Source organism: Nicotiana tabacum, chromosome 6 (assembly GCF_000715075.1).
Source record: "Nicotiana tabacum cultivar K326 chromosome 6, ASM71507v2, whole genome shotgun sequence".
Taxonomy (NCBI): domain Eukaryota; kingdom Viridiplantae; phylum Streptophyta; class Magnoliopsida; order Solanales; family Solanaceae; genus Nicotiana; species Nicotiana tabacum.
Genome location: NC_134085.1, coordinates 168,258,000 through 168,276,235, shown reverse-complemented (window position 1 = coordinate 168,276,235; position 18,236 = coordinate 168,258,000). Strand labels below are relative to the sequence as shown.

Below are 18,236 nucleotides of genomic sequence, written 5' to 3'. Positions count from 1 at the left end.
CTCCGTCAACAAGTTCTCGATAGGGTTCGAGTGCTCCATGTCACTGTTATTGATCACAATCCGCCCTTTTTGGATCATTTTTTCTACTTCCCTTTTCAGATTATGACAGCTCTCAATGTTGTGCCCTCTGATATTGGAGTGGTATGCGCATCGTGTTGCCGGATCAAAGTTTCTTGCACGTGGATCTGGAGTATATGCGGGGAGCGGCTCAATCAAGCCAGCATGCCTTAGCCTTTCAAACAGACTTGCATAAGATACTCCGATAGGGGTGAGAGCCTTTCCTCGTTTCAGCAACCTCTTGTTCTTAAATGCTTGATTGGGCCAGAAACCTGATCCAGGGGGCTTCCGGTAGGCTTGTGAGGGTGGATAGTCCTTCTGTAAAGCTGGGTATTTGGAAAGTGAAGCATGTCTTTGGGAGTCTCATGGAGAGAAGTAGTGTCGAGGAGGGGAGTAGCGTTGACGAGTGATGGAGCTACTCGGGTAGCTGGGAAAGCTGCCATAAGCGGGTTGGGAGGGAGAGTATGGGGGATCTTCCGTTATGGTATTGGGCGCTTGGGTAATGACAGAGTTCAAGAAGCTTGGCGGTGGAGGGGGTGGTGCTTTCCCAGTCATCCATGCCTGATACATGTCTTCCACATGCTGTCTCAGCATTTTCACTTCTTCTACCAACCCGTTGTTCCGTTCGACCAGTTGTTGTCGGTCATCAGTACCGACCCACTTGGTTCTGAGGTTCTGAGTCATTGTCTTTTGACTTTGCTTTGTAGGGAGGAGTTACCACAACCAACCACTTTTTGATATGAACACAGCAAAGTGAAGCCATCACATTAGTGTTAGGGCATTTGACAGATAATCATATATCAGAGATACAGTGCACCTAAGCAGTTAAAACGTTCTATCATGCCTTCACTTCAGTTAAGTGCGTCGTTCCGGCTTCTTGTAATTGTGCCCCTTTGAAAATCTCCCACACTTTCCTTTATTTATTTATTTATTTATTTTTCAATGGTGGTCGAATCTTATGGAGATTGCCTACGTATCATGACCCCGCATGAATCAGACCTTGCATAGTTCGGACAAAATGAAAGGTAACAACAATGAGACATTTTTTTTTCTTTTTCAATTTTCATAATAAAACAAACTGGGTTTCAAAGATTGAAAGATGACCAACAAACTCAAAAATCAAACAACCCACATATTCTAGTCAAAAGATTTACAACCTCAAAACAAAAGGCCAGCTCCCTTTCTCCGTTTGACAAATGCAACCAAACGGTTATTTTTTGTAAATGTGACCCCTTTCAAATTTCACATGAATTTTGAGGCCGGGGAGGATTATTTTATGACACTTTACAAACTTGTCTGTTCTTTTACGAAAATAGCTTTTCGACAACTGAAAGATACTCTAAGGCTATTTCGGCAAGAACGATTTAAGACACTGCCAAAGTTGGCTCGACTTATTGTGACCAAAAGCCCAAACGGTATTCACCTGATCGCTGACCCTTTGTTTTTTTTTCAAATTACAATAAAACCTGGTTTGCAAACACGACCCTTTTAACGCCTCGGGGACGAAGATTTTAAGGCTGTGGGGGTCAACTGGACCAAATCTTAAACATGACCCAAAAAGTGGCTGTTTATGCAAGGTTAGCCTTCCTGCGTCCCTTTCGGGAACATTCGGCTATTTTTGACAAAACAACATCACTTGACTTATTTATGACAAAATTAAAATTTTGACATGTTTTTTTATTATTATTTATTATTTGTTTTTGGCTATTTTAGCAAAATGGGAGGTTGGACCCGATGAGGGTTGCCTACGTATCTCACATCCGGTGAGAATCAAACCCGCGTAGTTCGGGACATCACGAATAAAGTAAATAAACTTTTTTTATTTTTTTTAATATTATTATTTATTTTTTGAAGGAAAGACTTATAAAGAAGAAATGGAGCATTTTTTCAAAGAAGGATTTCTAAAGGAAATTTTTTTTTGAATTTTAAAAGAGAAACTTCTAAAGAAGAAAGAAAATATTTTTGGAATTTTACTTTCGATGAAAGAAATGCTTCTAAAAAATATTTTTGAATTTTGACTTTTCTTTTCAATTTTGAAAGAAGAATGAAAATATTTTTGGATTTTTTTGGAAGAAATTAAAAGAAAATATTTTTATTTTTTTTAAAAATACAATTAAAAAGACTTTCTAAAGATATCAATAATGGAAAATATTTTTGGATTTTTTTCTTGAAAATTGGGGGTCTAAAAAACTTTTTTAGAAGGGAAATAAAGAAAAATACTTTTTGGATTTATATATATATATTGCAACAAATAATAAAACCACGTTCAACGCAAGACTCTTTTCATTTTCATTTTTGGCATTTTTATAAACAAATAAATAAATAAATAAACTATTTTAAAAACAACTCTTTTTTCATTTTCATTTTTCATGGCAAGACAAACTATTTTTCTTTTTCTTCTACCTATTCTTCAACCTAAAAATAAGAGACTCTTTTCTAATTTTTTTTCTTTTGCTTTTTGAGCGAAACAAACTATATATAAAAAATATTTTTCTTTTCTTTTCATTTTTCCCAAAATTTCGGTAGAATTTCGCCAATATTTGGACATTGTTATTTTTTCAAAACAGAAGAGTAACCCGATACACTACTATTTTCCTTTCTTTCTCTTTTTTTTTTTAATTTTTCCCAATATTCAAAACCGGTCATCATGCAAGTCCAAAGCAAATAAATGCACAAGCAGTGAGTAGGATGCATCAGGATGGTCTTTTCTGTTTCAGGTTGCTATTCCTAGACGGACCCAACCCCTGTGTTGAGTCCCCTAAGTCAAAAATGCACATGATGCAGATAAGCGTTCCTACTAGGGATCCGACATGAAGTTGAGTTATTCTAGGTTCAGAACCTGGGTGTTTGTTCTAGACCTAGCTTACCCGAGCGGACAGCTCGAGCCGAGGGGGGGCAGCGTACCGGGAATACAGAAGCTTCACCGGCTTAGCAACTTGTCCGAACCTCGTTCTAAATTGGGATTTGACACTATACAGAAAAGAAGTCGTACGAAGTACACCCTTCTTCATAATTCAGAAGACTTAGAGAGGAGATGAGTTTCGGCACAGTTTATATACAGTTCACATAATATCAAAGCGGTAAAAGGCAACCAATTAGCACATTGAGCCCAAACATGTAACAAAATCAGATAAAACCAAATATAACAATTTATATAAGCTCGAATTTCTAACCCTGAACCAGTGGTTCTGGGTCAAATCCCCAGCAGAGTCGCCAGAGCTGTCACACCTCCTTTTTCGCCCGCGCCGCCTCAAAAGGGCGCGGAAGGGAGTTTTTTTCCAATTAAAGGACAATCGAAACGGGATTTATTTATTTATTTCAGAGTCGCCACTTGGGAGATTTAGGGTGTCCCAAGTCACCAATTTTAATCCCGAATCGAGGAAAAGAATGACTCAGTATTACAGTCCGCGAATCAGAAATCCGGATAAGGAATTCTATTAACCCGGGAGAAGGTGTTAGGCATTCCCGAGTTCCGTGGTTCTAGCACGGTCGCTCAACTGTTATATTCGGCTTGATTATCTGATATAATACATATTATAAACTTATGTGCAAATTTTATCCTTTAGCCGCTTTTATTATTTTTATTTATTGTTATTATTTTACGGAGAATTGCAACATTGTGAAAACGTATTTCAAACCTCGTCGCAATCAATGCACCCGTGGTTATCGACACATTTCGACTCCGTTGAGATTTGGATTTGGGTTACATAAATGTACACCCATATTTAAGAAAATAATTTGTTAAAGACGCGCCTAGAGCGACTAGCGTATTGTTGTTTTGGGAAAGGCCGTAAAATTTTACTAGACGGCCAACTTCGATGTTCTAAATAATTAATGCATACATTTGTGAGGGCCCCACAATCTGCATATTTTACTAGGAGGGGCTCGTCTCATTTATTTTAAATGGACAAATCTTAAAGCGACTACATTTTTTCTATTAAAATTAGTCTGTAAAATAAAGAAAGAAAATCCTAATTAATTACGAGCTTTTTTATTTATTTATTTAAATAAGAAAGCATGACATACTAATTGCTAGATTAATACAAATATTGATGAAAAGGAATTTTACTCAAAAATTCGAAATTATAAATAAAATAAAAATTCGACAACTAATATTCAAAAGAATCAAATATAGCTAGATTAAAACTCGCATTGTTATAAAAAAAACTATTGAGATTAATTATTCATAACCATTTGAATCTATATTTAACCATAATTACTAATGCTTATTAGAAAGTTTATTAAACTTAAACGTTCTTCTCATCTTGTTTGAACTCAAATCGTGCATTAATGCCTAATTCACGAAATTCAGTTTAAATTCATACCTTAGCTAAATTTAGCTACTTGTTCACGATTAACCTACTGTTGATAATCTTAAAACCTTCATAACTAGTGAATTAACCCGTTTTGCCAAACTGATTCATTACAGACTAACTTATGTTATTTTCTCTTATTTCAATTATTATTCAGTAATACATGAAATAGCCTAAATACAATCAAATAAAAGGAACAAAGAAAAGCGACATTAAAACTTCAAAATTCAATTCTTCATATGTATTCATGCTTCCACATTATTAGTTTGCAATAGCTAGTATTACAGTGGTGTACCTGATATTGGAAGCAAAAGAAAAGGAAGATCAGCAGAAATTCAGTAGCATACAATAACAGCAACCCCAACAACCATTAACAACCAGCAACGAGAAACCAGTGACAGATTTTAAAATCAAGATGAAAATCCAAAAAACACCGACAACAATCAACGGACAGAAGCCAAAGGAATCTTTTCAGATTTGAAAGACTAATTAATGTTCAATCCTTAATTTCTGAATCCGTATATCAGAATATTTAAATTGTATATCGGGTGTATGCTACTCTCTCTTTTGATTTCCAGAATGTTTTTATTTTTATTTTTGGAGTCTTAGTATTTTCGGAATTTTTCTCTCTCTTAAAATTCAGCTCCTTTTTTTTCTCTCTCCCTATCTTCCTCTTCTTTCTGTCTTTTTTTCTGTCTCTCTTTTACTTATTTCCCATCCCAAACCCTTTAATCAATTAATAAAACAACCACTTTCTCCTACCAAACCCACTACTAGTTAAAAAATACAATTATTATTTATTTAAACAACTTTTCTTGAGCCCCACAATCCCACTATGTCTTGTTCCCCATGCTTACATTAAACAAATACATTATTCCCCACCATTATATCTAGTCCCCCCATTATTGATTATTTTAATATTATTTTAATCCTAATTGACAGAGCACTCAAAATAAATAATTGTTCAGAATTTTAATTCCAAAAATACCCCTCTAACCTTACTGAAATTACCATTTTACCCCTGAACGTACTGCAAATTACCAAACTACCCCCATCAGCTATAACCAATTCACCTAATTAATTTCAACCAAAATACAGCAAATATGACCGATTTCTAAACAATTTTCAACAACAAATTCAAACTAAATGATGAACAACAAAGAAACAACTAAAATTATTTTGATTGAACAATATTTTTTAACAACAAACAAACCTACTTTCAGATTCAACAACAACAACAACAAACAAGTATATTCAGATTTCTAAATTCAATAATCATTTGAACTTAAAATTAAATCTAACAACATTACAACCAACAATTTCTATATTAAAACTAAACAAGATCATGAAACAAACTGAAGAAATAATCAAAAATTATAATCAACAAACAAGAAGATCAAACTTATACTAATTTCAGATTCAAGAACAATCAAACAAAGTATGGACATAAATGAAAAGATTTAACAACAATAACAAGCAAGTTTTATTCAAATTCGAATTAAATTCGAATTAAGCTTAAACAAAACAAATAAACATATTCAAATCACTAAACTTCAAATAATCAATTGATCTTTTTAAATTAAATCCAACAAAATTATAACAAAGATACATTGAATCAAAAAACTAAAAACCAAAACATAACTTCACATTAAATCACTGAATTAAAAGCGAACTTCAAACAAAATGAACACGAATTAAATCTATATTAAACAACAAATAACGGATTCAAGCGATTAAACCAACATATTTCTTTTAAATGAATGACAACAAACCGCAAGAAGAAACAATTGTGAATTTCAACTTGAATCCAACAACATTAACAATTTCTGAAAAAATACATAACAACACATCAAACAAACTGAAGAAATAATTAATTAAATTTCAATTTGAATCTAACGACATTTAAACTAACAATTTCACATGAACAAACCGAAAAATTAACAAAACGACAAATACGAACAAAACAAGAATCAAACATTTATCGATTTTAGATTCGAGAATATCAAAACAAAATACAGACAAAAGTGAAACTCGAAACCACTAACCGGATCGAAACTACGAAGAACTTGGATGAAAACAAATCTGCCCAAAAACCTTGAAACCAACATAACTCGAATCTGCCCGGCAAATATCTTGGCGAGCAGGAACCGGGTTTGTTTCGAATCAAATGCTTGACGAAGCAACAATACAGCAGAAATGATGGGGTTTGGTTTAGAACCAGCTTCTCGAGGAGGCTGGATGCAGTAGGAGCAGCAGAAGCAGCTTGGTTTAGAGGAGGTCGACGAGGCAGGCTGTTTCGAGACAAAGTGAAGGTCGCCGGATTTAATGGGGGGGAGAGTTGCCGGACTGGTTTACGTGAGGTAAAACAGAAACAGTCGAGGCAGCTGGAGGCAGCAACAAAGACGACGAGGCAGGCAACATCAGGGTGTGTTTGGACGTAGCAGGAGACGCAGCAACGCAACAGCACGACGGAGCAGCAGCGAAGGACGTGAAGGTGAGGAAGAAGACGCAGTAGCGAGGGGACAACCATGGAAGCTTGAGCTCGAGATCGACGCAGCTGAAACGAAGAGGAAGAAACAACTGGCAAGGTCGTTTGGGACGAAGGCGAAGAAGAAGCAGCAGCCATGAACGACTGCTGCGTACACTATGTGTGTGAGTGTTTTGTTGTGTGTGTGTGAGAGTGTATGTGTTGATGTGTGTGTATGTGAGGGGGGTGGTCGTGGGGATGAGGGGGTAGGGCAGCAGCCATGGTTTCCTGGGGTGTTTGGGAGCCATGGTTGCTTGGGGTGTTTGGGATTTTGGAGAAGAAGAAGAGGGAGGGGGCGGGTAGTTTTAGGTGTTAGGGTTTTTTGGAGTGGAAAATGAAAAATGGGAAGATGGGGGTGGGTCTTTGGGGTTATGGACTGGGTTGACCCGGTTTGAAATGAACCGGGTCGTAGGGAAGGTTGGGTATTTTTTGGGCCTGTGGCTTGAATTTGAAGAAGAGCCCAATTCCGATTTTCTTTATATTTTTTGCTCTATTTTCTTCTACTTTCTAATTAATAAAACTAAAATTCTAAATTAAGTTATAAACTAAATTAACTTATCAAAAAAATACTAATTAATTCCAAATAACTATTATCGCATATTTAAATAGCAATTAACGATAAAATCGCACAATTTAGACGTTAAATGCTAAAAAGCAATGTACATTATTTTTTTTATGATTTTCTCATTTTTGCAAAACAAACTTAAATAAATACTAAACGAAAATGCGACATATTTTATATTTTTATTAATTTAAACAAATAAACATGCACAGACAAAAATACAAATAATTATACAAAAATACCACAAAAATTCAAAAATTGCACACCAAGGAAAAATCGTTTTATTTTGAATTTTTTGGGAGTAATTCTTTCATAGGGCAAAAATCACATGCTTACACCTCTCACACCTCCTGACCGGAGTGTCTATGTCTCCTCTTCACATGACCCAACCATCTTAGCCTCGACTCCCACAATTTGTCCTCCACAGATGCCACTCCTACCTTGTTCCTAATAACTTCATTCCTGATCCTGTCCTTCCTGGTATGACCACACATCCATCTCAGCATCCTCATCTCAGCTACTATCATTTTCTGGACATGAGACTTCTTGACGGGCCAACACTCAACCCCACACAATATAGGCGATCTAACCACCACTCTGTAGAACTTGCCCTTAAGTTTAGGTGGCACACTCTTATCATACAAAACCCTTGAGGCGAGCCTCCACCTCATCCACCCCGCTTCAATACGATGGGTAACATCCTCGTCAATCTCTCTGTTGCCTTGAATAATCGACCCAAGATACTTGAAACTATCTCTTTTAGGGACGACTTGAGTACCATTTTTCACTTCTACTCTTTCTTCGTGCATCCCATCACTGAACTTGCACTCCAAGTACTCAGTTTTCGGCCTACTCAACTTAAAACCCTTAGACTCCAGCGTCTCTCTCCAAACTTCCAACCTAGCTTAACTCCATCACGCGTCTTATCAATCAGGACTATGTTGTCGGCGAATAGCATACACCATGGCACCTCCCCTTGTATGTGTCGCGCCAGCACCTCTAACGCTAAGGCAAACAAAAATGGGCTAAGAGTCGATCCCTGATGCAACCCCATCTCCACTAGAAAATGATCCGAGTCTCATCTCGCAGTCCTCGCCCGAGTCTTCGCTCCATCGTACATGTCCTTAATCACCCTAATATACGCCACTGGGACACCGCTAGCCTCCATACATCTCTATAGGACCTCTCTCGAGACTTTATCATAAGCTTTCTCCAGCTCTATGAATATCATATGTAAGTTCTTCTTCCTTTCCCTATACTGCTCCACCAATCTCTCCGGGGGAATGTTAGTATGTATACCAATTTTTTTTAATAGACGATCGTGTCTGAATTATGATTCAACTACTTAGCCCAAACGAAGAAGATGAAAAGGATAAAAATTCATGATTCCGCTACTATAGCCCAACCAAGATGGAATAAAACAAAAAGGAAGATAAAGAATGTGAGAATGCATTGACTCAAGATAAGAAGTTGCAACCACTGAGGATGTGGTGCAGTGAAGTGGATGAGACTACTCTTCCCTTAATCAGAGGTCTCGAGTTCGAACTTTGAATATGAAAAATTCTTGGTAGGGAGCGCTTACTCCCGAGTGGGGCCCTACGCAATGCGAATCCAAATATAGTCGGACTCTAATGCGCGTACTGGAAATCGGGTAGGAAACAAAAAAAATAAGAAGTTGCAAACTTGCAATATATGTAATATTCTTCAATTGACATGCTTTAGAGGAAATATTACTAAAAAGAAGATAAAAAGAAATAAAGAAGAAAATAAAACGGAAGCTAAAAATAATAATAATATCCTGTGGTATGAGGTAAATATCTCAAATAAAAAAGCTTGAGACAGTTGGACGTTATTAGGAGGGGGTTGGGGGTGGCAGCTGAGGCTAAAATCCCAAAAGATCTAAAAATCTAATTCCATATCCGGTATTGTTTGGTTTTAACATAAATTGCCCCTTAATAAACCCATTGAACAGTTCGCCTGAAATCAACTAATTTTAAATAATGGATTCTGTAATGCCATTGAGAACCACTACGGCAACGGCGGCAACTGTAGCGGCGACGGTAAGACCCCGGTTCTCGATTCAACCCCTTGCCAATCCCAGACCCAACAAACCCGCATTCTCCTTGTCAGTTCCGACATCTATTTCCATGTCCCACCGAGCTCGCAATCTGCCCCAATGTTCACCCGTTCGAGCTCAACAGGTAGCCTCAGTCATTGATTTAATTTTGCTATATATATTCTGTTTTAATTTTGCAAATTGCGTATTGAAGTTTGGGCTTGCTAAAATTTGTAAAAATAAGATGTCCTTTTATCATTATAGAATGATGTCTACATAGAGTTTACCTCAAATTAATGTGTTCGCACATGCCTCTTTTTATTTACTTAAAAGTTTGGAATATCAAAATTTCATTCTGATAGAGAGTTAACCTTTTATAAGACTTCCATTGGTCAATTTTTATTTGCAATTTTTGGTAGCATTACAAGGATATATGAGACAAGCCTTTCTTGTAAAGATCATTCTACTAAGATAAGGTTTAATTGATTTGACTTGAAGGACGGATCATCAGCGGTTTCAGAACCCACCATTCCTGAAGGAGATGCTCTTAAAATCAAGGAGTGGGAAGCAGAAAGATTCAAAGATGAAATTGCTACAAGTGAGGGTATAAGAATTAGAAGGAGGCCGCCATCAGGACCTCCTTTGCACTACGTTGGCCCTTTTGAATTTCGGCTGCAGAATGAAGGCAATACTCCACGTAACATACTTGAAGAAATTGTCTGGAACAAGGACAAGGAAGTCACACAGGTATCTCTTCGAATAGAGTCTCAAATTCCGCCTGAGGGTATATATGATATCATGTTCCTGTTTCATTTTATATTCTATGAACTAAAAGGCAATTTTTTTTGGCCAGATGAAAGAGAAGAAACCTCTTATTGTATTGAAAAAACTGCTTAGCAGTGCTCCGCCTACCAGAGATTTTCTAGGAGCTCTGAAAGAATCATATTCAAGAACTGGATTGCCTGGTCTTATTGCTGAAGTGAAGAAGGCTTCTCCAAGTAGAGGTGTTCTTCGTGAAGATTTTAATCCAGTATGTGCGTCATTTCCTCTCTACATTAAATTAAGCTAAGAATTATCTGTTTCGAAAAAGGGTAATGGACTATTTTATTTAAACTATGTTAAAACGTGTTTGGATAGATAGGTTATCTTTTCTTCTCTTCCTTAGAAGCAGTTCTTATATTGGTTTCACTTCCATTGAGTTATACAATGAGTCTTAATGTTTACAATTGGATTCAACAGAACTATATGCAGTTTCTAGGAAATATGTTCAAAGATTTTAAAGGGACTTTAAGTGATATAAAGTTATCAATTAGATCAACAGGAAAAGCAAACTTCCAATATTCTTCTCAAATAAAAGTGATAGTCATATTTAGGGCAATTTCTGATCTTTCTTGGCTGTCTACCAGCAGCCAAGCAAATGAGAAGAAGATGACATTGTAAGACATGTATTCTAGAGCTACATTTAATTGAAAGGTTTCATTTAAATTGGTATTTCTTTCAATGGATGAAAATCTGGAAAAAGAAATGAAAGATGAAGAAGTTAATATCAAATTATCTACCATTTTGATATAATTATGCTGCTTGCTTTATGCAATGGGTTGTTTACTACCACAATATTTATCATTAGAGTTTATCATGTACTTTTAAAACAGCTGAAATGAAGGTAGTTTGCATACTGACCTACCACTTCTAAGTGATATGCAACTGTATGGTGACGGATAAATAAGCCTTTTCATCGTTGACTGGATTGGTTTTGTAGTGTATTTATAAATAACAAACAACTAGGCACTAAGACAGTGCTTGTGAATTACAAGAGTTGAGGTCCCGCTATACAAAAAAGATGAAGGGATCCTATCTGATTACAAAAAGAAGCTCTTTTCCTGTAATGAGCTAATGAACTCAAACAAGCTGTCTTCATCATTTACATCTTGAATGTTGCACCAGAAAGCCAAAAACCACAAACATCTGTACTTTAATAACTGTACCGGTTGTCTTTCCCTTAGTTGACTGGCTTAGTTCAAGATCATCTCTAGTTGTGTGATAGTGTAACTTCTGCATAATATGCTTGCTGATTCCTTTATTTCAAGCTCTTAGCACTTCAATGATCTAACAGATTCCTAAATCTTTATAGTGGCAACTAGCAAGTTTAACTCTCAGTCAGCTAGGTTCTTCTGTGTCATTTTAGTGGGGGTGACGGTAGTTTTTTTTTCTTCTGTGTAAATTTAGGGGGGTTGGGGTAGGGGGTGGGGCAGAACAAAGGAAACTGATTATACATCTCCGTGCATTTACATCTAAAGGAAAAAACACTACTAATGCTGAGTGTCCAATCAAAACTATCTGCACTTGTTTTATGTTTCTACTTCTTTACTCTGAAGAAATCGAACATCGTATCCCTTCTTTCTTGGTCAGCACTGTAAAAGTTGAAAAGGATGTGACAGCATCATTTATCAAATTAATACATCATGTGGGCTACCTTTTTTAAAAATAATTTCCCATTTGTATAAAAATTACAAAACTTAAGCGCCCTACAACAAATTATCGAGAAAAAAGTGGGATGCATACATAATTAATTTCCATTTCAGCATTATGCAAATATGCTCTTGCTTGTTCCTCTAAGTTGTGAAAAGTTGCAGTATAATTATATTGACCAAAGTGAATCGTTCTTCGTTTAGAGATTTGGTCTTCATCTGGGACTATGTGTCTTCAAGATTAGAACAGTTAGCTCGGAGAAAAGAGGGGGCTAATTTTGTTCGATGCAGCCCCAGGGCATTGGTTCAGTAGCAAAGTTTTACACGGATGTGCGGTAAGCGCTAATCACGAGTTTGAGTCTTACCATGAACCAAACCTCATATTTAAGTGGAGAAGGGTAGAGGAGCGGGTCCACTATAAAACAACAGATTTCCGGTTATTAAAAATTTAGTAAAATGCAGTTCTCTGTACATGAGATTATTTTCTTCTTCCACCATATATAGGGTTTCAGATTGGCTCTCCTTTAGACAATAATCTATAAAGATCTCCGTGCATTTACATCTGAAGGAAAAGACACTACTATTACTGAGTGTCCAATCAAAACTGTCTTCACTTGTTTTATGTTTCTACTTCTTTACTCCGAAGAAATCGAACATCGTATCCCTTCTTTCTTGGTCAGCACTGTAAAAGTTGAAAAGGATGTGACAGCATCATTTATCAAATTAATACATCATGTGGGCTACCTTTTTTAAAAATAATTTCCCATTTGTATAAAAATTACAAAGCTTAAGCGCCCTACAACAAATTATCGAGAAAAAAGTGAGATGCATACATAATCAATTTCCATTTCAGCATTATGCAAATATGCTCTTGCTTGTTCCTCTAAGTTGTGAAAAGTTGCAGTATAATTATATTGACCAAAGTGAATCGTTCTTCGTTTAGAGATTTGGTCTTCATCTGGGACTATGTGTCTTCAAGATTAGAACAGTTAGCTCGGAGAAAAGAGGGGGCTAATTTTGTTCAATGCAGCCCCAGGGCATTGGTTCAGTGGCAAAGTTTTACACGGATGTGTGGTAAGCGCTCATCACGAGTTTGAGTCTTACTATGAACCAAACCTCGTATTTAAGTGGAGAAGGGTAGAGGAGCGGGTCCACTATAAAACAACAGATTTCCGGTTATTAAAAATTTAGTAAAATGCAGTTCTCTGTACATGAGATTATTTTCTTCTTCCACCATATATAGGGTTTCAGATTGGCTCTCCTTTAGACAATAATCTATAAAGATCTTAATTAATAAAAATCTCTGCAGGCCTTTGTTCAACTATGAAATTGCATTTTATTCATGGACTCACACCTAGCTCAATCCATAGACAAAGAAACCCATCCATTGAATCAAACCCATTAAAGCGAGTTCAAATATTTCAGTTGTAACTTTTTGAGTAGGAAAAAATTGCAACTGAAACGTTTGAACTCTTGTTGTAACTTACCCTTGTTAAAATGTTTGAAATTGAGGATTAACCTTTCAATGTTTTTGCATTACAGGTTGAGATCGCCAAAGCTTATGAAAGAGGTGGAGCAGCTTGCCTTAGTGTTTTAACAGATCAGAAATATTTTCAGGTAAAGGTTCAAATTGCCAATACGGATAATGTTCTTTCTAGTACTTAATGGCTTTTGGGGATAGCAAAATTACTATCTAGTAACCACTATCAGAGTCAGTTACTATCAGTAACTAAATTTCATAATGTAAATGCAATGGCCAAAATAAGGTGAAGGCATGATCACTCTTAAGATAACAATGTTGAGATTAGTTTCTTCCTATGATTTTCTGGTAGGAATCTTAAATTGTAGTTGAAGTATTTGGCAAAGTTGCAAGCATTTTGTTACTTCTGATGCAAAGGGAATCTAATCAGGAATGTTGAAAGATTTGTATCCTTTTTCACCAATTGAAAAAAAATATTTGTATCCTTTTCCTAATAGGGCCTTAAATTGGAATTGAAGTGTTTGAAAAAACTTGTGAATATGATATGTTTATGTTACAGATTTCTGTTCTGATAAAAAAGGATAAACCAACCATCCCATTTAAGTGAATGACTAAACACCTGATTAGCAGTTATGGAGGTAGGTACTTTCTTATTAGTCACCCAAGAATTGGGATGTATAATGGAGTTGTTTAGGAAGTTGCATCAACTGTGAGAATTAGCCTATATACTATACTAAGTCTTGGTATATTATGGAAGTGCTTAGATGCAGATTGTCAAATGATTTTCCAATTGTTGATTATGATTCTCTTTCTTTTTGTGAATTAATCAACAATTGGAAAATCTAGAGGCCATAAGAAATGCTGGAGTAGAGGTATGCAGGTTCCCTCATAGTTTTTTGTACAACCTATAATATTTCATAATTGAGTCATTAACAGTTTTTCATTGAACTCCAACTTTGCAGTGCCCTTTGTTGTGTAAAGAATTCGTTATAGAAGCTTGGCAACTCTACTATGCTCGGGTTAAAGGTGCCGATGCAGTTCTGTTAATTGCTGCTGTTCTACCAGATCTTGACATCAAATATATGATTAAGATCTGCAAATTACTTGGATTGACAGCACTAGTTGAGGTAAATTGTTACTATATCCACTCCTACTTTTGACCATTCCACGAACTGAAAGGCAAATAATTCAAAATCTATGCATCGGTATTTTTACAAAAATTTGTCTTTATCTTTCATTGACGAAAAGGAAATGTCAGCTTCCATTTGTTCGAGGCAGTTATTATGTTTCATGGATATGAAAGATATTTGGTATAAGTTATTTTCTTCATGAAAGAGTGTTTTCAATCTGCATATATTGGTTTTTGGATTTCTATTTATTCTTATTATAAACTACAATCCTTTATTGATGCTGATATCTTTCTGTCATTGCAAGGATTCTCACTTTTCCAAGAGAAACAAGCTTCCTTTCTGTATCTCTGTTTTATTTCTTTTCCTTATAATAACCATTTCAACTTCTTGTCCTTCTTCTAGGTGCATGATGAGAGGGAAATGGATCGTGTCCTCGGAATTGACGGGGTTGAGCTTATTGGCATCAATAATAGAGACCTTGGTAAATTGCATAATTAATTCTACACCACCAATCTACTCGTTTCTCAATGCAATACATGCTGTCAACTACTATAAGGAGACAAATTTAACACCAAAGGCTAACATGACCCTCTTGGGTTTGGGTTGTCTTTGTGTGTGGGGGGGGGGGGAGGAGGGGGGTGTGGGGGTGAACTAGCTCTATAAGGAAATTAAACAAAATGAACTCTGGATAAAAAGATCAAGGTTCCTACATTAAGTAAGAGATTCTAAATCCCTGTTCACTTCCATAGAAAGTCATGCTTTCTGGCTACATATGCTAGGGAAAAATGTACAAACATAATAAATAAAGTTATAAGCAACATGTTTGATCATTGTACTCTTCAATTGTCTACAACTTGCCAACTAAATAAACTTCTTCTGTTACCAGGAACTTTCAAGGTGGACATTAGCAATACAAAAAAGCTTCTTGAAGGAGAGCGTGGAGAAAGGATCCGTGAGAAGGGCATAATTGTATGATCTTCAATACATCATGTTAAGCTGTTATTTTAGTATTTTCTCTCTCTATAAGTTGTGATGTTAATTTCTATTTTAATTCTTCAGGTGGTTGGGGAGTCTGGACTATTTACTCCAGCTGATATTGCTTATGTACAAGAAGCCGGTGTCAAAGCGGTAAGCTGCCATAATAATTTTGATATTCATAATAACGGCTGTATATAACTATATTAAAACGGATAGAGGATAGTAGTGCTATTTCCCCGAATATGATTTTGCCTAGATCCTTCTGTCTTCATTTGAAAATTATGTTTATCACCATCTAGCATGATACATTCATTTTGATCAATACAATATTTTGATTTATATCCTTTGTCTTTGTCAATCATATATGATGATAGCGTTTTTTTCGCATCTCTGTAGGTTCTAGTTGGAGAGTCACTTGTAAAACAGCCAGATCCTACTAAAGGAATAAGTGAACTTTTTGGTAAAGACATCTCCTGCTAAGATCCAGCCAGTTGACTTGGTTACTGTTATTTCCGGAGTTAATCTTGTTGAGATTCTTCACCTCAATTTTGTAATCTCTCACTATTTTGTATTGTTCGTCACCTGGTGGCACCTCTGTAAGATGTAACATATAGGTATCTCTCACCATTTCCTACTTGCTTTTTTGAAGATGTAACATATAGATAGCAGTCTGAATGGAAATGCTCATGTTTCAGGATTCCTATTTCCACACATTTATCTTTCTATTTGATTATTTGATATTATTACATTTAGAATTCAGAGTTTGAACAGGTTGTAAGATTTATGTTTTATTTGTAAGTTTAATGATAGGCATTGTGATCAAGCGTGTCATCCAAAATCTTTATTCTTAGGCCTGCAATTAGTTTTGCATCATAGTGCTACTTCGTCTTATATTCGCTGCTCCAACATCATCATATATTATATTATTAGTGGGAAGCCCCTTAGTGTGAAGTTGATTTACGAAAATACCCATAAAATTTTAATTGACTATTTTGGCCTTCTTCAAAAAAAAAATTCTATTAAATGAATAAATACAATTAAGAATACAAGGTAATTAAGAATTTTTACATCTTCTACTATTTATTGAGTGTTAATTTTTGCCCTTCTAACTTCCACTACTAAAACCATCAGTTTACTACTCATAATTAAATATTGTAAAGTCTGTTCCACTACTCTAAATCTATTTCCTTTTCTTCACCTTCGCTGCTCCACACTATGTACCATGAAGCCTTTTGCTAAACCAAATCCTCATCACAGCAAAATAACTGAATGGTAACATGCCTTATCATTTGGATTTTAAATTACATTATATATGTATTCTTATTATTGTTGATTAATTTTTTATGAGAGAGCCACTAGTTCTGTGTGTTGGTATGAAGGACAGTCAAATGACTATGATCAAGCATGCTCGTTGTTAGTTGGACCCATGATATTGCTAAAAAATCATGGGGCGTGAAGCATGAGGCTATCACCAGATGGTCAATTTTATGGAGCGTTTAATATCTGTTTTATACTTTACTTTTATTTTCATTTAATTTTTTAGGGCATTTCATATCAGCCTTTTATTTTAGTTTTCTTTTTTCTTCCTTCCCACTGACAATTTTGTTTTTGGTTTTTGCTATTGTTATTACTGTATTTCTTGCTTTTGTTATTTAGTAAAAATGTTTCCTCTTGCAGTCACTTCATCTGCAGCAATTTTGTCCCTTGAGTGCAAGGGATGAGGTATAAATTATAGGTTCAAAATGCATCTTGAGTTGTCCTTTTGACAATTTCTTTTGCACGGGATCATGACCATTACTAAAATCATATTTCTCTTTTTTATTTTGGTAAGTAACGGTATATTTCTTCTTCTTTTTTTAACAGTTATTTACTGCTTCTTTCTATTTATCATTATTTATTCTTGAAGGAATTCTACAAAGATATTCCCTCATTTTTTCTTGATACAAAAATTAGGGGAAAAGTTATTTTTTTTTTCAATGTAATTTACTTCTAGGTATATCTGGCCTTGCGGGAAGAAATGAAACCGTAATGTTATTGTTTGATAATGTTTCTTGTAGATGCATTTTGGAAGAAATTTAAAGTTATTATTTATGCCAATATATACATTATGGTTTACCAATATTTGTTATACTTTATTGATATAAGAGTGTTCTTCTCCAGCTTTCTATACTTCTTGTAAAAAAAAAAAAGAATCATCACAAAATATATACCATCTTGAAATATTTGTACCAATTAGCATGGGATACACGTGCAAGGCACGTGTCCAGAAACTAGTATAATGATAAGATGGTAGCAAATATAAATTCCTTTTTCAAGCGAGATGCAAAGTTCTTCACGCTGTGACAGTAAATGGGTAAAATAGACATTGAATTTATTCTTCTGTTGAATCTCCAAAAAATTAATGATAAGAAGGTAGCAAATATAAATATTATACTTTTGGAACGTCCACCTCACTAATTTCATTTGGCATATCTCCTGCATACTATGGCAATAGACAATTGAAAGTCCAACGTCTCTTCTTTTTTTTGTTCTTTCTTTTTTCTGTTTTGATTTTAGGGTAACATGAGACATGTGATTAATTATTTAGTGATAATTCTTGTAAGGATCTATCAAGAATCTATCCATCAAGGTCAGCAGATGATAATAATGATTAACTTCAGTTTCA

At 35.4% G+C, this 18,236-nt stretch overlaps 1 protein-coding gene across 1 annotated transcript; it reads left to right on the top strand.

The window, feature by feature from the left end:
• Positions 1 to 9,299: 9,299 nt before the first annotated feature.
• Positions 9,300 to 16,339, top strand: LOC107790475 (indole-3-glycerol phosphate synthase, chloroplastic). Its single transcript, XM_075255880.1, has 10 exons — positions 9,300 to 9,660; positions 10,014 to 10,262; positions 10,369 to 10,545; positions 13,526 to 13,600; positions 14,291 to 14,335; positions 14,426 to 14,590; positions 14,996 to 15,074; positions 15,480 to 15,562; positions 15,653 to 15,721; positions 15,968 to 16,339. The coding sequence occupies exons 1-10, from the start codon at positions 9,460 to 9,462 to the stop codon at positions 16,049 to 16,051; spliced, it is 1,227 nt and encodes a 408-aa protein (XP_075111981.1). The 5' UTR covers positions 9,300 to 9,459; the 3' UTR covers positions 16,052 to 16,339.
• Positions 16,340 to 18,236: the final 1,897 nt, after the last annotated feature.

Coding starts and splice junctions, on each gene's coding strand:
- LOC107790475 (XM_075255880.1), top strand. CDS start 9,460: ATGGATTCTGTAATGCCATTGAGAACCACTACGGCAACGGCGGCAACT. Junction 10,263..10,368: donor AGGACAAGGAAGTCACACAG/GTATCTCTTCGA, acceptor TTTTTTGGCCAG/ATGAAAGAGAAGAAACCTCT. Junction 15,563..15,652: donor TCCGTGAGAAGGGCATAATT/GTATGATCTTCA, acceptor TTAATTCTTCAG/GTGGTTGGGGAGTCTGGACT.